Source organism: Lagenorhynchus albirostris, chromosome 9 (genome assembly GCF_949774975.1).
Source record: "Lagenorhynchus albirostris chromosome 9, mLagAlb1.1, whole genome shotgun sequence".
Lineage (NCBI taxonomy): Eukaryota > Metazoa > Chordata > Mammalia > Artiodactyla > Delphinidae > Lagenorhynchus > Lagenorhynchus albirostris.
Window position 1 is genome coordinate 100,233,500 of NC_083103.1, and position 18,985 is coordinate 100,252,484.

The window sequence follows — 18,985 nt, forward strand, 5'->3', positions numbered from 1 at the left end:
CAGGGAAGAAAAAAAAATGCCCAGCCATTGGGAAGGGCAGGTGTAAAACGACTGTCCTCATCTGGAAAGATTTTTCCAAAATGCATCTGCCCGGGCCCAATTCAGTAGGTCTGAGAGGGAGCCCAGGAAAAAGGTATTTTGAAAAAGCTCCTTAGCTGATTCTGCTGAGCTTCCCTGATGGAGAACCACTGGTTAGAAGAATCTGGTCAATATCACTAGGCGTCATAATGTTCCATCCGGAAACACTCTATGGACATCCTAAAGAGATGAGTCAGGACCCTAAGCTGTGCTGGTAGCAGGCTCGTCCCAGGGCACAACTCCTTTCAATCCTAAATGCTTTCACCCCACTTTTTCAGATCTAGCTTAAGAGAGCACACGCCACAGTCACTTATTTTCCAGTGTTACATCCTGTCTCCTCCAGTTAGACCGGGCGTCCTCTAGGGGGGCAGAGGACACGGGTGGGCTCTTCTCCCTCTCGTGGCCCTGCTGTCTGCCAGGGTGTCCTTGCTCATTGTCACGGCTTAGGACAGGTCTGTCTGGGGTCACGGCAGGGCTGGTCCCGGGACCTGCAACGGGGAGCCCGGAGGCGTGGGTGTGCTTTGTCCTCGTGCTGGGCTGTCCTCTTACCTTGAGCGGCATCTGGCTTCCCTTCTCTATCCGGCTGCTCTGCAAGCTCAGCCCTTTCTCTTTCCGCCTCTTCTTCATCAGTTCTCGCTGCTCCTTCTGCTTGTTCTGCACCTCGATGAGCACCGTGATGAAGGAGTTCTTCACTTCCTTCTCGAACTCCAGCTCGTCCCGGCGGGCCAGCTGCTGCACCAGCTCCTCTGAAAAGTCTCGGATGGCGCCCTCCACCTGGTCCAGCAGCTCTGTCAGCTCAGACCCAGACATGTGCCTCAGCCCTGCAGGGGTAGACCATCCTGCAGGGTCACTGCATCAAGCCCAGCCCACTGGAGAGGCTCCCGGGGCCCTGGTCGCCTGCCAGGTCTGGAGGAGACCCCCTGGCCCCAGACAGTTCCTCGAAGGGCCATGACAGACCTTCACAATTTAGGGGCGTGCCAGCAAGGAGAGCCAGTTATCGACTGAGGAAGAGAACATCATCTCGGGGAAACGAAGGAGGGAGGAAAAACAGCCCCCAAGGACTGTGGAGTCTGTGGACTCTGTCCACAAAAACGTGTGCGGGCAGACATGTGGCTTTTGATCCCTTGCTCCATCTCCCTATTTTTCCTCTGTCTCTGTAATATTCCTCATGTGAAATGGGTCAAGAATTGGGGGGAAAAAACATGATGAAGGGGTTTGGCGTCCGTGCTGAGGAGCAATAGAGAGGTGGTGTTTATTCCCAAAACCTGATCAAGACACAGCCGACAGCAAAATAAACAGAGCGATCTGAGGCCTTCTTTGCACCTACTGTCCTGTGTCGCGGTGCACGTGCCCCAAAATACGTGAAACGTGTAAAGATGGGCAACACATACAGAAAAATGAAGTCTGGCTTGTTGGTACCGAGTCGTCTGCTACTGTCAGAGAAAAGGAAAGGGAACCTGGGAAGACAGGACACCGATCACTTTGTTTTAAACTCTTGTCCCCTAAGACTTCTTCACCTAAAGTAGATTCGGGAGCATATTTTTGAATGTGCCCCTTCCTAGTGGCATCTTTTGTTTCTACATCAGAATCCATTTTCCTTTCCCTTTCCGCTCCTGCTCTGCCGGGGGATTTGCTGACTTAGCTCAACCTTCCCCTTTAATTTCACTCTTTGGAGCTGTCCTCCTCCTTCTGTTTTTGCCATTTCACTCTGCATTTCAGCCGTTTTCCCGAGTCTTTTGCTGAGCAGTTCTATGTGTGGGACCTTTGTGTGCCGGAGAATGGCCTGATTGGAGCGGCTGTGAATGCAGCACCAGGGCCAAATCCACTCCATCCCTCCCAGCGGATTCCTTCTGCTGCCATTGCCCTGCCTCTGCTCTTCAGAGCCACAGGGTTTTACTTAGAGGTTGCAGTTCTTCAGATCATGCCTCTATTTTCACCACTATTCTAGTCTATGCTTGGACCTTTATACCCTGCCTTCCCTCTCCGTCGTTTATAAGTCCCGTCACCCCCATTCGGATCCGCTCCCAGGGAACGTGTCCCCTCGGCCGCCTAGTTACCACTATCCTCGCAGATGGATGAATTTTATACTCAGTTTTGCCACTGCTGTTACATCTTTTAATTTCACGCTTCATCCACCTCTTTCTTTGCAGGATCATAATTACCACAAACCTGTGTCAGAGAGTTAATACGATACACAGATTAAGAGCGTGGACTCTGCAGTTAACCTGCCTAGTTTCAAATTTTGACTCCACCCCTTAAGACTTGAATGTGACATGGGGCAAATATGCATTAAAAATAAAAGGCTTAACAAACTCATGAAAGGGTGCTCAACATCACTAATCATTAGAGAAATGCAAATCAAAACTACAATGAGGTATCACCTCACACCAGTCAGAATGGCCATCATCAAAAAATCTACAAACAATAAATGCTGGAGAGGGTGTGGAGAAAAGGGAACCCTCTTGTACTGTTGGTGGGAATGTAAATTGATACAGCCACTATGGAGAACAGTATGGAGGTTCCTTAAAAAACTAAAAATAGAACTACCATAGGACCCAGCAATCCCACTACTGGGCATATACCCTGAGAAAACCATAATTCAAAAAGGGTCATGTACCACAACGTTCACTGCAGCTCTATTTACAATAGCCAGGACATGGAAGCAACCGAAGTGTCCATTGACAGATGACTGGATAAAGAAGATGTGGCACATATATACAATGGAATATTACTCAGCCATAAAAAGAAACGAAATTGAGTTATTTGTAGTGAGGTGGATGGACCTAGAGTCTGTCATACAGAGTGAAGTAAGTCAGAAAGAGAAAACAACAAATACTGTATGCTAACACATATATATGAAATCTAAAAAAAAAAAAAAAGGTTCTGAAGAACCTAGGGGCAGGACAGGAATAAAGACGCAGACATAGAGAATGGACTTGAGGACACGGGGAGGGGAAAGGTAAGCTGGGACAAAGTGAGAGAGTGGCATGGACATATATACACTACCAAATGTAAAATAGATAGCTAGTGGGAAGCAGCTGCATAGCACTGGGAGATCAGCTCTGTGCTCTGTGACCACCTAGACGGGTGGGATAGGGAGGGTGGGAGGGAGACTCAAGAGGGAAGAGATATGGGGATATATGTATACGTATAGCTGATTCACTTTGTTATAAAGCAGAAACTAACACACCATTGTAAAGCAATTATACTCCAATAAAGATGTTAAAAACTAAAATAAGAGGCTTGATTCTCCCTGTTGAAAATAAGGGAAGAGACTTCCCCTCTTCCTCACCTCCCTTATTTTTGTTGTTTTTTTTTTTTTGCGGCACGCGGGCCTCTCACTGCTGTGCCCTCTCCCATTGCGGAGCACAGGCTGTGGACGCGCAGGCTCAGCGGCCATGGCTCACGGGCCCAGCCGCTCCGCGGCATGTGGGATCTTCCCGGACCGGGGCACGAACCCGTGTCCCATGCATCGGCAGGCAGACTCTCAACCACTGTGCCACCAGGGAAGCCCCCCCTCACCTCCCTTTTTCTTTCAGAATCTCTCTCTCTCTGTTTTTCAAATATATGTGCATCATTTTAATGGCTAAATAAGCCACTGGCCAGTCTCAGGACTCAGATGTGCTTCCTCAAGGACCTGGGAGCCACTGCTTTGAAAAGTCATCCCCAAGAAAGAAAACAGGGGCCTAACTTGCCACCTGACTCTAAATTGCAACATTGTAATGGGTTGTGTCCAGTTAGCTGTAGACACGGGTTAGATTTCTTTCCAGTTTTGCAATCCCTTTAGTGGGTTGACTGTGACATGCATCAATTCAATAATGAAATTGTTTTCATTTTCTCGGAAAGAAAACCTCTACTTCTGTGGAGAGGTTTTCTGGGTGGGGAGGAGATTTTATTTCTTAATTATATTTCTGCAACGGTGGCCTCGGAACAAGTCACTTACCCTCTTGGAAACTCAGTTAGCTCAATCCTAATGGGGTTGGCACGGGCGTGAAATGAGATTATGCTTAGAAAGCTTTAGAACAGCGCCTGGCCCTCCAAAGCTCTCCAAAAATACGAGCTCTTATTATCATTACCATTTGTAGGTTTGTTCATTGATTTCACGGTAGCATCATTGTGAATAGTGGGTTCAGATTTCCTCTACTCGTTCTGCTTTAGTCTTGTTCTTTGGTTTGTTTTACCGTCGTTTTCATTTTTAAAAAAAATTTATAGGATTATAGTTGATTTACACTGTTGGGTTAGTTTCAGGTGTACAGCAAAGTGAATCAGTTATACATATACATATATCCACTCTTTTTTTTTTTTTTTTTAGATTTTCCCATATAGGCCATTACACAGTATTGAGTAGAGTTCCTTGTGCTGTACAGCAGATCGTTTTATCATTTTAATCTTGCTTCCTCTCCCAGCAATGCTAACTTCTCTCCTGATGTCCAGTAAGAAAGGTATTGCCAACTCCCTAGATCCGAGGTTCTCTTAGTGGCGTGTGAAGCATGTGCCCTGCCTGGCAGAGCTGAGTTTGTCCTCCGTGAGCCCGTCCCCAGGACTCTCACCTTCGTAGGACCAGTTGTTGTTGAAGGTCTGGGTCAAGGCCTGCATCTCCTGCAGGAGGACCAAGTCCGCCTGGGAGGAGGTTTCTCCCCCATCCTCCTCTTCTAGAACCTCCTCTTCCTCCTCAGGGTCTGGGGAGTTCTGCATCATTTCCTCAATCTCCTCAATCACCTGGAGAAGGTACACAAGGGAGTGCTCACTCTTCTCTGCTGCAGGGACATCCCAGCTTGAATTCTGATCAGGGAAAGATGTTCCTAATTTACTGTCTGTAAAATTCCTAAAGCAATATTGTTACTTAATAAATACTGGATAATAATAAAACTAGATCTGACCAAAGGCTTACAAACACTCTTCCTTTGATATAAAGTCCTCTTTAATGTCAAACCTCTTCCAAGAACATCATTTAGATGAGTGCTCTATTGGGAATAAACTGCTCTTTCAGGAAATGAAGCAGAGCTTCCTGGAAGGGAACATTTACTTCAATTTTCTGAGCACTTTCTTTCTAAGTGGAAAGACATTTTATCTACCCAACTCAAACACAAAATCCAGTCCATTCATTGTGATGATGCTTAAGACGGGAAAAAAACCAAAGTGTTCCTAGGATAACTCAAAATGGGGAGTTGCTTTTTTACATAGAGGAAAACAGCTCTTCCTCCAGAATTCACCTGGACAGGAACTAAAGCTGCCCAACAAAAGTGGAAATAAAGATAATGACATAATAAAAGGACAGGTAGGTTCTGGAGAGCAGAAAATCGATAAGAAACCCAGCTGTAATCTAGACTCTTGTAGGGGACAGCTCCTAGAAGAGAGAGTAAAATTAGATCACTGACAAGAGGAATAAGGCTGAACTACTTTGTACATTAATTGTTTACACATAAAGGAAATGGAATAAGCAAAGACCACTTCTGAAAGAAGCCATCCACGAGTCTGGTCAGAACAGTGCATCTATATATTTGTCTGTTCTCGATGCTGTGATGGACTCCATCTCCAAGGCCAACTGGTCTTTGAAGTGGGTTCCTTTATGGTAGGCTGGATCAAAGATAAAGGTACTTAGGTCCCCTCCTCTGGAATAATTTCTATTTTATTCCCAAGCTTTCCCATCTCCACTCACAAATTTAAGGGATACTTAGTTTTTGACTACTGCAAGCCACTCATGGAACACGAGCAAACTACACCAACCCCCTTTAGAATTTTATGACTGAGCTTCTCTTTCAGAGTCATTATCATTGAACTTGTGTCACTGAATTGTATTTCCCCCCAAATTCACAAGGTAACTGCTAGCTCCTGTTCTTTTTAATTTGGTTCCTTTTAATCTCTTGATCCTTATCTGTTTATAGCCCACCTTTTTACCACAGATATGAAAGAGTTCCTTTTACTGAAAAGCACTTTCTGGAACCAAAACTCCTAGTGGAGCTTTTTCAGAACCACTCTGTGAAAACACCTGAAAGGTGCCTGCTCAAAGCAAGTGCCCATAAATAGTTGTTGACTCAAAGGTTGAATAAGGAATCCAGAGACTCAGGAGTATTTTCCCTAAGTAACAAATTATTAAAACTAAAATTAAGTAACTCAATAAAATGTGAAACATTAGATCTTTTTTAAAAAAAAAACAAGTGTTTCTAATACTTCTTTTGGAAGGCTCAACGTTTTCAGTGTTCTATGAAATACGAGAAAATGTCCATCACTTGGAAGCCTCTTCTGCCATTTCTATTCTTGTAGAGCAGCTATTTGGGACCCTTGTTTAAGTGTCTTGACTCCAAGTACAATGAGCTGCAATAAAGACACTTAGCAGGAAATGAAGGCAGTAAACGCTGAGCCCATCTCTGGCTGTTATCAAACATGGACCACATCCAACACACGTCAGGAATTACATCCCTAATTACAGCAGGTGCATAAACTGAGGCTTAAAGAGGCATGAAATTTACCAAAGACACAGCCACCACAAGACCATACATTTTTCTACTGCCTGAAAGGGATGTGGCAGGTATGTATTCAGACTTTTTGTCTATCAAAGGAACTAAAAGTTCCAAGAACTTAGAGAGAGAGAGAGAGAGAGAGAGAGAGAGAGAGAGAGAGAGAGAGATTCGTACCTGATCTGCTGTGAGCAGAGGCTCCTCACTGATTCCAGAATAATGTTCATTCTTCTCATTGAACTCTTCCTCTCCTTTCTCATGGATCTGAAAGAGGTGTGGGGTGGGGGATGGAATTCTGATTGACCATCAGCAGAACTAGGATTCTCTCCAGTCTGTAGAATAGATGACACTGACAGAGGCCACTCTGGCCATCCCCTGTGTAAAGAGAAAATCTGAAGAGGTGTGCAGAGTTTCATCCAATTCCAAGCGTACCCTGTCCACACAGCACGCATCACTGGGTCCAGCTTAGAAAAAGACAATAAGGCGTGTGTGGCCGGCACCATTCCGACCCATGGGGAGCAGAACTGTTCTTTAACCGACAGACAGGTCGTTTTTACATGAACAAGGAACGTTCTTGAGGTGAGTAACAATGGCAACCAACTCCTGCAGCAAAGGCACACTTGTTTATATAAGGAATTTCAATCTGGGGATCGGTTTCCAGATTTTATTTTATTAGGCATTTAAAGGGGTGGGCTGTTCCAGTGCAAATAATCATGTTTTTAAAATTTGATGAAATGTCATCGTGTCATTGGAATCTAGGCATGGTGTCGTAGCTGATGAAGGATGTACAGAAGCTCCGTGGGACATGCCAACGGAACAACCTAAGCACACCAACCAAAGGACAAACTCCACAGCAACAGCACATACTGCAACATTTGCCACGTGTCTCCAGATTTCCATCATCCCAAGTAAGGCTCTGAAAGCTCCCAACCCTGAGATTCTAAATGCAGAAGTCCAGCAAGGTATTCACAGCATATCTGACCTTACTGTCCGTGTCCAAGCGGCCATAGCCTGGTATTGATGTTCAAAACCTGCACAGGATAAGCCCCTAAACCACCTAACAAGCTGTCTGTGTCCAGGAGTCTCGTTTGAAAGTCATTTAGGGTCTGGCAGGAAGTGCCTCAAGGAAATCTTCCCGCAGACACCTGTCATCCAGGAATCAATTTCACTTGCGCACCAACAGCTGGCATGCTGATCTCCCTCTTTCCTGGGGATTACACTTTTCCTGTTCTAATTAGCACCCGCAGGAAACATCCCAGTTCCAATCCAAGCAATCATGTCAGAGGGAGTCCATCCTCAGAAACTTCTCCCCTCTTCCTTGAACTCCACCTTGGCAGGTACCCGCAACAAAACACATCACCTTCTATCTACATTTGCTTAAAACCGGGACTATGTCATAAAGAAAACATCAAATATATCTCAAAGGCCCTCTGCTCTCAACCTGGATAAGGGGTAGGACAGGAAGGTAATGGGATTATTTGAGGGGTTTTGTGCCAGATGGTGACATCTATTTCTGCTGTCAAACCCATATGCTCCTCTCTCCGCCAAGTCCACCACCTGTGGTACCCGCCTGCTTTCTGCAGCTCCCCACTGTGCAGAAGGAAACTCCTGTAGCCACGGTTTGTTCACAACTACTCTCACATGGCAGAACTTTCTTAGGGCTAGAAAGTCCTGTGGTAGAAGTTAGGCTCATGCTGGGAAACAAAGTTTTCTTTTCTGTTTGGATTATTTTTTATAAGCATCTGACAGCAAGTGTTAGTCTATAACCAGAATTTTTTTCATAGTAATTCGAGTTTTTAAATGGAATATTTACATTTTCTGAGATGTGACCAATTTTAGCGAGTTTACCTCACTGGCTGTTAATACCGCGTCTTTCAACTACACCATCGCCCTTCCCAAGTCCTCCCTCTGAGCTCCAGGTGAAGGCAGGGGAGAGCTTTTAGGCATAGACCCTTCTTGCTGTTCAGACATAAGGGAAGTTAGGCAGCGACATGGATGATTCCTAGTTAGAGCCTTCTCTCCCCTCTGGTACAAAGCCTGCTGGTTTGATTTTTCAGGCATGGGTAAAACGAGATTTGAAAATGAATTATAAGCTTCTGAAAGTTACCATGAGTTCGTAGTACTGTGGGAGCTATACCTAACCCATATGTTCTCAGATCTCAGAAGTCTGCTGCTACAAAATGAAATAAAATAAAAGGAGACACATGCACAAAGTCCTCCCGAGAAAGCCCTGGCCCCTTCCCTCTTCCCCACGTGGATCTCTGCCATCCTCTGCTTTCACTGCATCTGCCCTGTCCCTCTCCTTTTCTCCTCACTCTGTAGCTTTTGTTCTGGTTCCCTCATCTTCCTCACCCTCTCTAAGCCTGGTCCCATGTTTTGCCTCTATCTAGTGGACTCTGTTCTGCTCCCGTCACTTCTCAACAAGCCCTCTTTCCTTTCAGTGCTGTTTACAGACTCCCTCCCTTCCCTCCGTTCCCAGGACAGCATCTTATACAGAGTGTGGAAAGCTGGTGAGAAAGATTTTGGAAAATGACAGCATTTACGTATATTGATAACAGTATTCGTCATATATATTCATACACATAGGTATACGGACGAGTGTATGAATACTCTTATTCTTAATATATGACACATGCAGAGAAACGACTGCAGGGAGTTCTTTAGCCTCTTGTGTGGAAACGAGAAGGCTGTCAAATTGGGGCTGAATTTCTCTGTAGACTAAATCTTCAAGTTGTCTCCATATTATTGAAGTGAACTATGGCTCTTCCAAGAAAAAAACCTCATTCTTCTGAGTGACTTCTTCCCAGAATTGAGAACAGAAGACCAAGATCCAGAAATGAGCCTGGCCATACTATTCAGCAAGCTGTTTCCTCCTCCTGCTTTCGGTAAGCGGTGTGCCTATAGGGCTGTAACTTGGTCACTTAAAGCTTAAAAATAAATGCAGAGAATCTTCCCTGGAGACTATGAGAATGCTAAATCTAGGTGCACAGGAGTCTGAGTGAGAGTTAAAATGACATCAAGTTCTTGTGTCCAATAATGACTATTAACCAGTGTTGTTTGTTAAAGCATTCCAGATGATGCCATTCACAGGAAAGGGAATTTCTACTGCACGATATTTCCCTCCCCTTACCACGATTGTTTCACATGGGTGGTTGTCTTCTTGACCAAATTTAAGAGATAGCGCTACATTTTCACCTCCAGTCAAAAAGTAAAAGAAAGAGAAAAAAATCACCAGTATGTACCCAGCCCAAGGAAAGGGCAACTTAACCCATCTGTGTGGGTTAAGTCAGTGCTTCTATATCCCCAAAGGGAGATGCACCAGAACACAGCAAACAGCACGTGGCAACAAATACTTGTTGAAAGAAGGAATGAAAAGGAGAGGACTGAATGGCAATACTATCACCTCCTATATTCAGTCCCAGCTCCACAGATAAATGAGCTGCTTATTCACCTGAAAACAGAAGGATGTAACTTACTGTCCTAGACTCCCATTTCCTCTTGTCTAAGAGAACCACCATCTGCTATCAACTAAAGTTACAGGGATAAAAGAGACCATCTTTTACATCACAGTCAGGAACAGAATAGGTTCATTAACTGAAAAACCCAATTAAAAGTGGAGAATTGTGAATAATAGTCATACATACATACACAGCTCAAGCATATTATTTTGACCTAAAAACATAAATGTACATTTATTCATTCACCGAGCGCCTAACGTAAGGCCAAGGCCTTTTCTTCCATCATGGGCCTCCGAGTAGAATTTCACGTAGTCTTTCTTGCATCATCCACATTACAACACAACTTTTGTTTCCTGTTTCTGTTTTTGAACAGTAGAAGGAAGGTACGTGGGAGATTGAGCACACGCAGTTATCTCCTGAAACTCTGCTAAAGTGAGAGTAAAGGGATCAAAAGAGAATATCCCACAGGGACAAAGAGAACTGGAGAAAAGACAACAGCAAAAGAGATGCTAGAGGGCTTCCCTGGCTTCCCTGGTGGCGCAGTGGTTGAGAGTCCGCCTGCCGATGCAGGGGACACAGGTTCGTGCCCCGGTCCAGGAAGATCCCACATGCCGCGGAGCGGCTGGGCCCGTTAGCCATGGCCGCTGAGCCTGTGGGTCCAGAGCCTGTGCTCCGCAATGGGAGAGGCCACAACGGTGAGAGGCCCATGTACCGCAAAAAAAAAAAAAAAAAAAAAAAAAAAGAGATGCTAGAGAGCAGATGCCAACCTAGCATCCACTAAAAAAAAAGGTACAGCTATACAAAGAGGTATAACTAAAATTCCAAAGGTAGATATAAAATGGAATACCAAAAAGTATTTGATTAACCCAAAAAAAGGTGAAACAGAGGAACAATAACAACAAAAAACCCAGATGGAACAAATAGAAATGCAAGATGGTACACCTAAACACAAACTAGTAATGTTATGTTAAACGTTAATGAACTAAATGCTATGCAAGTGAACTAAACACAATAAACTAAAAAGCACAGATTATCATTGTCAGACTGAATATAAAAGACCCAACTACATACAATCTATAAAAGACACATTTTAAAGATGCAGATAGATGAAAAGTAAAAGGATTGAAAAAAATGTATACCTAATAGCATAAGAAAGCTGTTGTGGTTAAATTCATATCAGACAAAGCAGATTTCAAAACAAGGAGTATTACCAGAGATAAAGAAGGATATTTCATAGTGATAAAAGGGTCAATCAGGAAGACATAACAATAGTAAAAGTGTATGCAGTTAATAACAGAGCTTCGAAATATATAAAACAAAAACTGACAGAACTGAAGAAAGAAATAGACAAATCCAGGGTAATAACTGGAAATTTTTAACACTCTTGTCTTGATAATTGATAAAATAAACAGACAAAAAATCAGAATATAAAGAATCCAACCATACTATAAACCACCTTAATCTAGTTGACCTTTTTAGAACATCACAACCAACAATTGCCAAATATACATTCTTCTCAGTGATACATAGTACATTCACTAAGATACAACATGTGCTAGGTCATACGTCAGTCTCAATATATTTTAAAAGATTTAATTTGTACAGATTTTGTTCTCTGACAAAATTAAATGAGAAATCAATGACAAAATATCTATAAACATTCTTCTAAATAACCCATAGGCCAGAAAAGAAAGAGGAAACTGGAAAATATTTTGAACTGAATGATAATGAAAACATACCACATCAAAATTGTGGGATTCAGTTAAGGCAATGCTTAAAAGAAATTTTATTGTTTTAAGATGCTTATGTTATTACTATGGACTAAATGTTTGTGTCCTCCCAAAATTCATGTTGAAATCCTAACCCCCAATGTGATGGTATAAGGAGGCCTTGGGGAGGTGCTGGGGAGGGTGGAACCCTCATCAGTGGGAGTGTATTTCTATAAAAGAGGCTCCACAGAGCTCCTCTGTACCACGTGTCCTGTGAGGACATAGTCAGAAGTTGACAGTCTGCAAGCTGGAAGAGACCTGTCACCAGAATCAACCCTGCTGGCACCCTGATCGTGGATATCCAGCCTCCATAACTGTGAAAAGTAAATTTCTGTTGTCTATAAGCCACCCAGTCTGTCGTATTTTGTTATAGAAGCCCAAATAGACTAAGATCATTTTTTTAAAGTTTAAAATATGGCCTAAGCTTCCACTTTAGAAGCTTAAAAAATAAAGGGTGAAGTAAAACCCTATTTTAAATACAAAGAAGAATACAATCAAGTTAAGGGAAGAAATCAACATACTAGAAAATGAAAAAACACAGAGGAAAAAAAAAACTGGTTCTCTGGAAAGATTAATAAAAGTGATAAACCCAAAAACAGACTGATGAGAAGGGGATGAGGGAGAGGGACAGAGGAGAGAGAAAACACAAATCAACAATAACAGTAATAAAAAAGGGAACATCACTATAGATCTTACTAACATTAAAAGAATGAGAGAATATCATAAACACTTTTGTGGTCAATACTATGACTTAGATTAAATGAATAAATTCCTTAAGAAACACACTTTACCAAAATCATCTCAGGAAGAAGTGGAAGATCTAAATAGCCCAATATCTTTTTTTTTTTTTTTTTTTTTTGCGGTACGCGGGCCTCTCACTGTTGTGGCCTCTCCCATTGCGGAGCGCAGGCTCAGCGGCCATGGCTCACGGGCCCAGCCGCTCCGCGGCATGTGGGATCCTCCCGGGCCGGGGCACGAACCCGTGTCCCCTGCATCGGCAGGCGGACTCTCAACCACTGTGCCACCAGGGAAGCCCAGCCCAATATCTATTAAAGGAGTTGAATCTGTAATCAAAAACTTTCACGGAGAAAACCCCTGGTCCAGATAGTTTCATTGGTGTAGTCAATCAAACATTTAAGGAAGAAATAATACCAATATAACACAAACTCTTTCAGAAAATAGAAGCAGAAAAATTCCCAATTCACCATATGACATTACAAGAAAAGAAAATTAAAAAGAAAGATTCCTCATGAACATAGATGCAAAAATCCTTAATAAAATATAAACAAATCAAATCCCACATATGTGAAAAGGATATCTATCACAACTAAGTGGGATTTATCTTAAAAATGAAAGGTTGGTTTAATATTTGAAAATCAATCAGTGTAATTCATCACATTAACATTGATCTACATACATAAATTGTTCTATAGATTTAATACAATCACAGTTGAATGTCCAGCAAGTTTCTTTGTACAAATTGATCAGGTGATTCCAAAATTTATACAGAAATGCAAAGGACCTAAAATAGCCAAAGCAACTTTGAAAAAAAAGAACAAAGTTGAAAGTCTTATGCTTTATGTCAAGACATTATTATAAAGCTACAGTAATGAATATAGCATAATATTGGCATTAAGATAGACACATATATCAGTGAAACAGAACAGAGAATTCAGAAATATATCCACACATTTAGGTCAACTGATTTTCAACAAAGGTGCCAAGACAATTCAATATGGAAAGGATATTTCCAATGAATTGTACTAGAACAATTGGATAGCCATACACATGAACCCTGACATTAACCTCACACCATATACAGAAACTAACGTGAAGTGGATCATAAACTATATAAGAGCTAAAACTACAAAACTTCTAGAAGGCTTAAGAAAAAACTCTTAGTGACCCTGGGCTTGGCAATTTCTTAAGTACTACATAAAAAGCACAAACTATTAAACACAGATGAATAAACTGGACTTCATCACATTTAAAAAACATTTGCTCTTCAAATGTACTGTTAATAAAGTTAAAAGACAGTCCATAGACAAGAAGAAAATATTTGTAAAACATACAACAGAAAAAGGACTATACCTAGAATATATGTGTTAAAATAAGTAAACAAAGAGGCTATTAGACTGAGATGACTTGAATGCTTCAGGAGCCTCCTAAGCAAACCACAACCTCTAATGCCTCAAGGTTAAGAACTCAAACCAAAGGACAGCCACTCACAAACAGCCACCCAGACTTTTCCAGATGATGCAACCACTCAAGCTACAGCCAATCAGATAATTTCCTTCCTTTGCTTCCACCTCTTCTCTGTAAAAGTCCTTCCTCTAGCTCCTGTCGATGGAGCACTCCTACCCACTTTGGGTTTGGCATTGTCTGATTCGAACAGATTTTTGCTCAGGTAAACTCTCAGAAATTTAATATGCCTCATTTTATCTTTTAACATGAGGAACTCCAATGACTCATTACTAAGAACACAAACAGCCCTCTAAGAAAATGGGCAAAAGATCTGAACAGGCACTTCACCAAAGAAGATGCATGGGCTGTGAATAAGCACATGAAAAGATGCTTAACATCATTTGTTACCAGGAAAATGCAAATTAAAATAAGATACTACTATATACCCACTCAAATGACTAAAATCAAAAAGGCTGTCCAGGGCTTCCCTGGTGGCGCAGTGGTTGAGAGTCCGCCTGCCAATGCAGGGGACACGGGTTCGTGCCCGGGTCCGGGAGGATCCCACATGCCGCGGAGCGGCTGGGCCCGTGAGCTATGGCCGCTGAGCCTACGCGTCCGGAGCCTGTGCTCCGCAACGGGAGAGGCCACAACAGTGAGAGGCCTGCGTACCACAAAAAAAAAAAAAAAAAAAGTGAAAAAGACACTTACAGTATGACTCAGACATCCCACTCGTAGGTTTTTACCCAAGAGAAACAGAGACATGTCCACAAAAAGACTTATACGAGAATGTTCATAGTAGCTTCATTCGCAATATTCAAAAGCTGGAAAAAAACCAAATGTCCATCAACATGTGAATGAATAAGCAAATTATAGTATATCAATATAATGGAACACTACTCAGCAATAAAAAGGAATGTATGTAGATACATGCAATAAAATAGATGCATATCTAGATAATTATATTGAGTTTAAAAAATCAGACCGAAAAAAGAGTACATGCTGCGTGATTCCACCTATACAAAATTCTAGAAAATGCAAACTAATCTATGATGACAGCAGCTAGTTGCCTGAAGATTGGGGGGTGAAAGGGAAGAGTGATGGACATGCAGACATGCTCACTATCTTGATTGTGGTGATGGTTTCACAGACGTATATGTCAAAACCTATCAAACTGCACTCTTTAACATGTGTTGTTTATTGTATGCCAATTATCCTTCAGTAAAGCTATGATTAAAAAGGAAAAGTAATATACCATGACCAAGTTGCCTTTAATCTCAAGAATGCAAGGTTGATTTAACATTTGAAACTCAATTCATGTAATTCATTACATTGACATAATAAAGGAGAAAACCATATAATCATCTCAATAGAGGCAGAAAATGGAAATAATTCATCTTCAGAGAAATAACAAGAAACCATGCCACAATTTAAAGTCATGAGCTTCCAGGTCAAAAGGGCCCATGGATTATAATTCATCTGAATGAAAAAATAAAGCTCACTCTAAGGCACATTACTGTAAAAGAAATGAGAAAGGAAAAAGAGAATATTCTGAAAGCTTCTAGAGAGAACCAAAAGAGAGTCACATAGAAAAGACAAAGAATCAGAATGGATTCTAAATGGGGCTTCTCAATCGTCACTGAAAGCTGGAGGAAAAGATAATGATGGCTTTGCAATTCTGAGTAAATATTCACTTGCAGCCTAAAATAACTCTATCAAGTCAAATTCTCAATCAAGAGTATGATGGGAGAATAAAGACACTCTCATCTATTCTAACAAATATATTCCTCTCTACCCTTTCTCAAGAATACACTGAATTTTTTTCACCAAAACAAGGGAACATACCCAGAAAAATAAAAGCATGGCAGTCAGAGGACAGGAGAGAGAGACATGAAGATTTCCCAGGACAACAGCTGTGCACCAGATCTCGAGTACAACCACGTTAGTTTATAGCAAAAAGATGGAGGGTACTAGTTTGGATTTTTTTTTTTTTTGATTGAATTGAAAGACTATCTGATTTTTTTAAAACATATTATGAGATGTAGAGTTCACTCAGAGTTTGGGGTTGAACTAATGATAGATATACAGGAAGCTAAGCAAATGAAAAAACAAGGCAATTCTTCACTCCAGGTTAAATAAGAGAGGAAATATTCTTATAGAACACTGCATGATTCAGCAAGAAATAGTATTTACACAGTTACCCTAGTGTGCACTTGTAATATTGATTTAATTGGTGACAAGGGGGAAGGCCAAATGTGAGTATTTGAGGTGATGCGAGAGACTTAAATCTTATCTTCCATAATGGACAACAGCCAAAATTATTCATTTTAGATAATCAAAGAAGTAGTAACATAAATGTGTTATTTAGAAAATTGTAGGTACCCGCCAAAAGAAACAGCTATAAGAAGTCAAAGTGGTTGCCTCTATGGAGCCAGGAAAGATAAGTCAGAGACTGCTGTTTATATTTTTTGTTGTCTCGTATTATTTTAAAAATATTATTTGACTTTTAAAATTACACACATGTGTTACTTTGATTTTATAAAAGCAAAAATGACTGTCTTTGCAGTCATAACCCTACAGTTTCCATAACATTTCATGACATTAGTTACAGTCACAAGGACAAGCATGAACAGGTTTGGGAACAAACACAACTGATTCTTGGCAATGAATTAAGTGGAAGAAGAGATAAGACTTCCCAGAGAGAAGCCTACCAGTCGTGTTCATGCCGCATGCCAAGGGCTTTCGGTTGGCATGTTTTACAGAAGGAATACAGAGCACTGGTTATATAGCAAGTCGTTTAAACTGATGTCAGTGAAAAGAGCTTCTACTGTAATGAATCCAGATAATAAAGGAGGCTAAAATAAAACAACCTTAATCCATCCACTTTTGCTACGCCGTCCATTTCCCGTGGGTCAGATGGAGAATATTCTACAAGGAGCAGAGCTCAAGATCATCCTTCTCAGGGTCATTCAGTTTGCCCTGAAATATTAACCCTCTTGAGGGAAATCTGCAAATGAGGATAAATTAGAGTCCTTTTGAAGGGTAGGCTATCTTATATATACTTTGGCTTAATCCACAAAATGAGTTGGAAAGGTGGCAAAGGAGATAACAAAGCAAAATTTGCCTTTTGCACCATGACGGACCTGATTTCATTTCAGTCACTAGGGTTATTCCATTATTGCCTATCTTCTCCTTTGCATTTTGGGTAAGTACTAAACACGATCTATATAAGTACCGCAAGAGAAAAAAAGCGCTCGGGAGTTCAAAACAGGACCTGAGACATCCCACACCCATGCTAAGTAGGGTTGAAGCAAATCTCTTTGTTTCGAAGTCTATTCTTGCGGTTTTAAGTATTTTGGATGGCTAAGTATTAGAAGAATTAAAAAGGGTATTCAGCCACCTTTTCAACAAATCGGCCAATTGCTGATCTCTTTGCTGTGCTATTTTGGCCAATGATCTGCAGAAATGTCATCCAGTAAGGGAAATCTGGTTCTCGCTCTTCCTTGGACTCAATCCTGGAGCACCTAGAAAGATCAGATCCACCTCCCACCCTCATTTGCTGTGCGCACAGGATTGTGACAGCCCTTCCTGATAAGAAATTGTCAAATTTCCTTTATAAATGAAACTAGAAGACAAAGCAACGTAGAAACAGGCTTTTAGCAAGGACAGAGCCCTTACGTGATTTAGCTTTCTATATGTATATTCAGCTAGGAGGGGCAGTTTGGATATTCTGAAAGGTCACGTTCCATAACCTATGCAAGTCAACTCAAACTAAGTCTTCTCTTTACTTTTTCAGAAGTCTGTAGGCTACTTTCCTCTTCGGCATCAGTAACCACAGACCGTGGCTCAGGTCCAGCCATATAAGTGCCTGTTTAATGAGTTTCATAAAGAATTCCTCCCCGTTGCATGGTCACCTCACTATTATCTGGGTCCCCACTCTGGCCATTAGCCAGGCCCTGAGCTGGTCACAAGTCTGTCAACACTTTTTGATGGGACTGAACTGTCCATCTTAGATGGGAAACCCTGATTTTTTTTTTTTTAACCATCATTATTCCAACACAAAAAAAGCCCATTATATTGACTCTCCTCTCTTACTTCAGATCACCTTATTTTGCATGTTGTAGGCCGATGATGAGCAACAGAAGTGATCTGCACTTACAGTCTTTACAATCACTCCAATCACCTCATATACCCTGGATGTCCCCCTTCATCTTATTTTTCACTTCCTCCACGACTCCTACTTTCCCAGCAATGATGTCGAGCTTCAGTACATAATGGGGAAGACTGTTGCATTACTGAATGTTTTTCTAACTGGAATCCACAGCTTCTCAAGCCCTGCTAAGCTGGGGGCCCCAGAGAGGTACCTCAGTTTCAGAGCTGTTGCCATTCAGAGCCTCCACGTTTGGGTCCCTCCAGTCTTCTGAGAGTGAAGGGATGTAATTGTCTGTCAGAGCATCCCAAACCCTGTAAACAAAGAGAAGCTCTCATTAGCACACATCTGTGGCCTGGCCTGGCCTGGAGGAAGGAAGAGCTGGGCCAGGGGAGGAGAGAGGCTTCTGTGTGTGCCAGGCTGAGATCATCTGCCTTCCAGCATGCAGGAGCGAAGTAGCTTCAAAACTGAATTTCAGGCATTACCAGGAGAGAAGGAGCCAAGAGAAGAGACCCTGGCCAGGAGCCTCAGTGCCAAAGGTGTTTGCTTAAGAGAAGAGGAATTTCTCACCATTGAGAAACCAATGGTAGCGTCTACAAGTAAAACACCTCTGGCAACAGATAAACTGCCCCTGAAACTAAATCTGCCCCTCAACCAAATGGCTCGTGTCTCACGAACTTAAGAAATGTCCATGTTTCCTTTTTTATGGGCAGAGAAGAATGAGAAGAAGGGGAGGGAGGAAGAGAGAGATTGATCTGGGCAGATTTTCTGGCTGAATCTCATTAAGATCAGGGTCAGGCTTCCCTGGTGGCACAGTGGTTGAGAGTCCGCCTGCCAATGCAGGGGACACGGGTTCGTGCCCCGCTCCGGGAGGATCCCACATGCCGCAGA

At 42.1% G+C, this 18,985-nt stretch overlaps 1 protein-coding gene across 1 annotated transcript in view; it reads right to left on the reverse strand.

Annotated features, from left to right (window-relative positions):
* The window catches only part of FEZ1 (fasciculation and elongation protein zeta 1), a 40,140-nt gene that overhangs the window by 8,654 nt on the left and 12,501 nt on the right, over positions 1-18,985 (reverse strand). Inside the window, exons 3-6 of the mRNA XM_060158000.1 lie at positions 18,309-18,408; positions 6,714-6,800; positions 4,629-4,797; positions 628-899 (exon numbers count right to left, since the gene is read on the reverse strand). Coding sequence (XP_060013983.1) covers positions 628-899; positions 4,629-4,797; positions 6,714-6,800; positions 18,309-18,408 — 628 coding nt within the window. The remainder of the gene's footprint in view (positions 1-627; positions 900-4,628; positions 4,798-6,713; positions 6,801-18,308; positions 18,409-18,985) is intronic.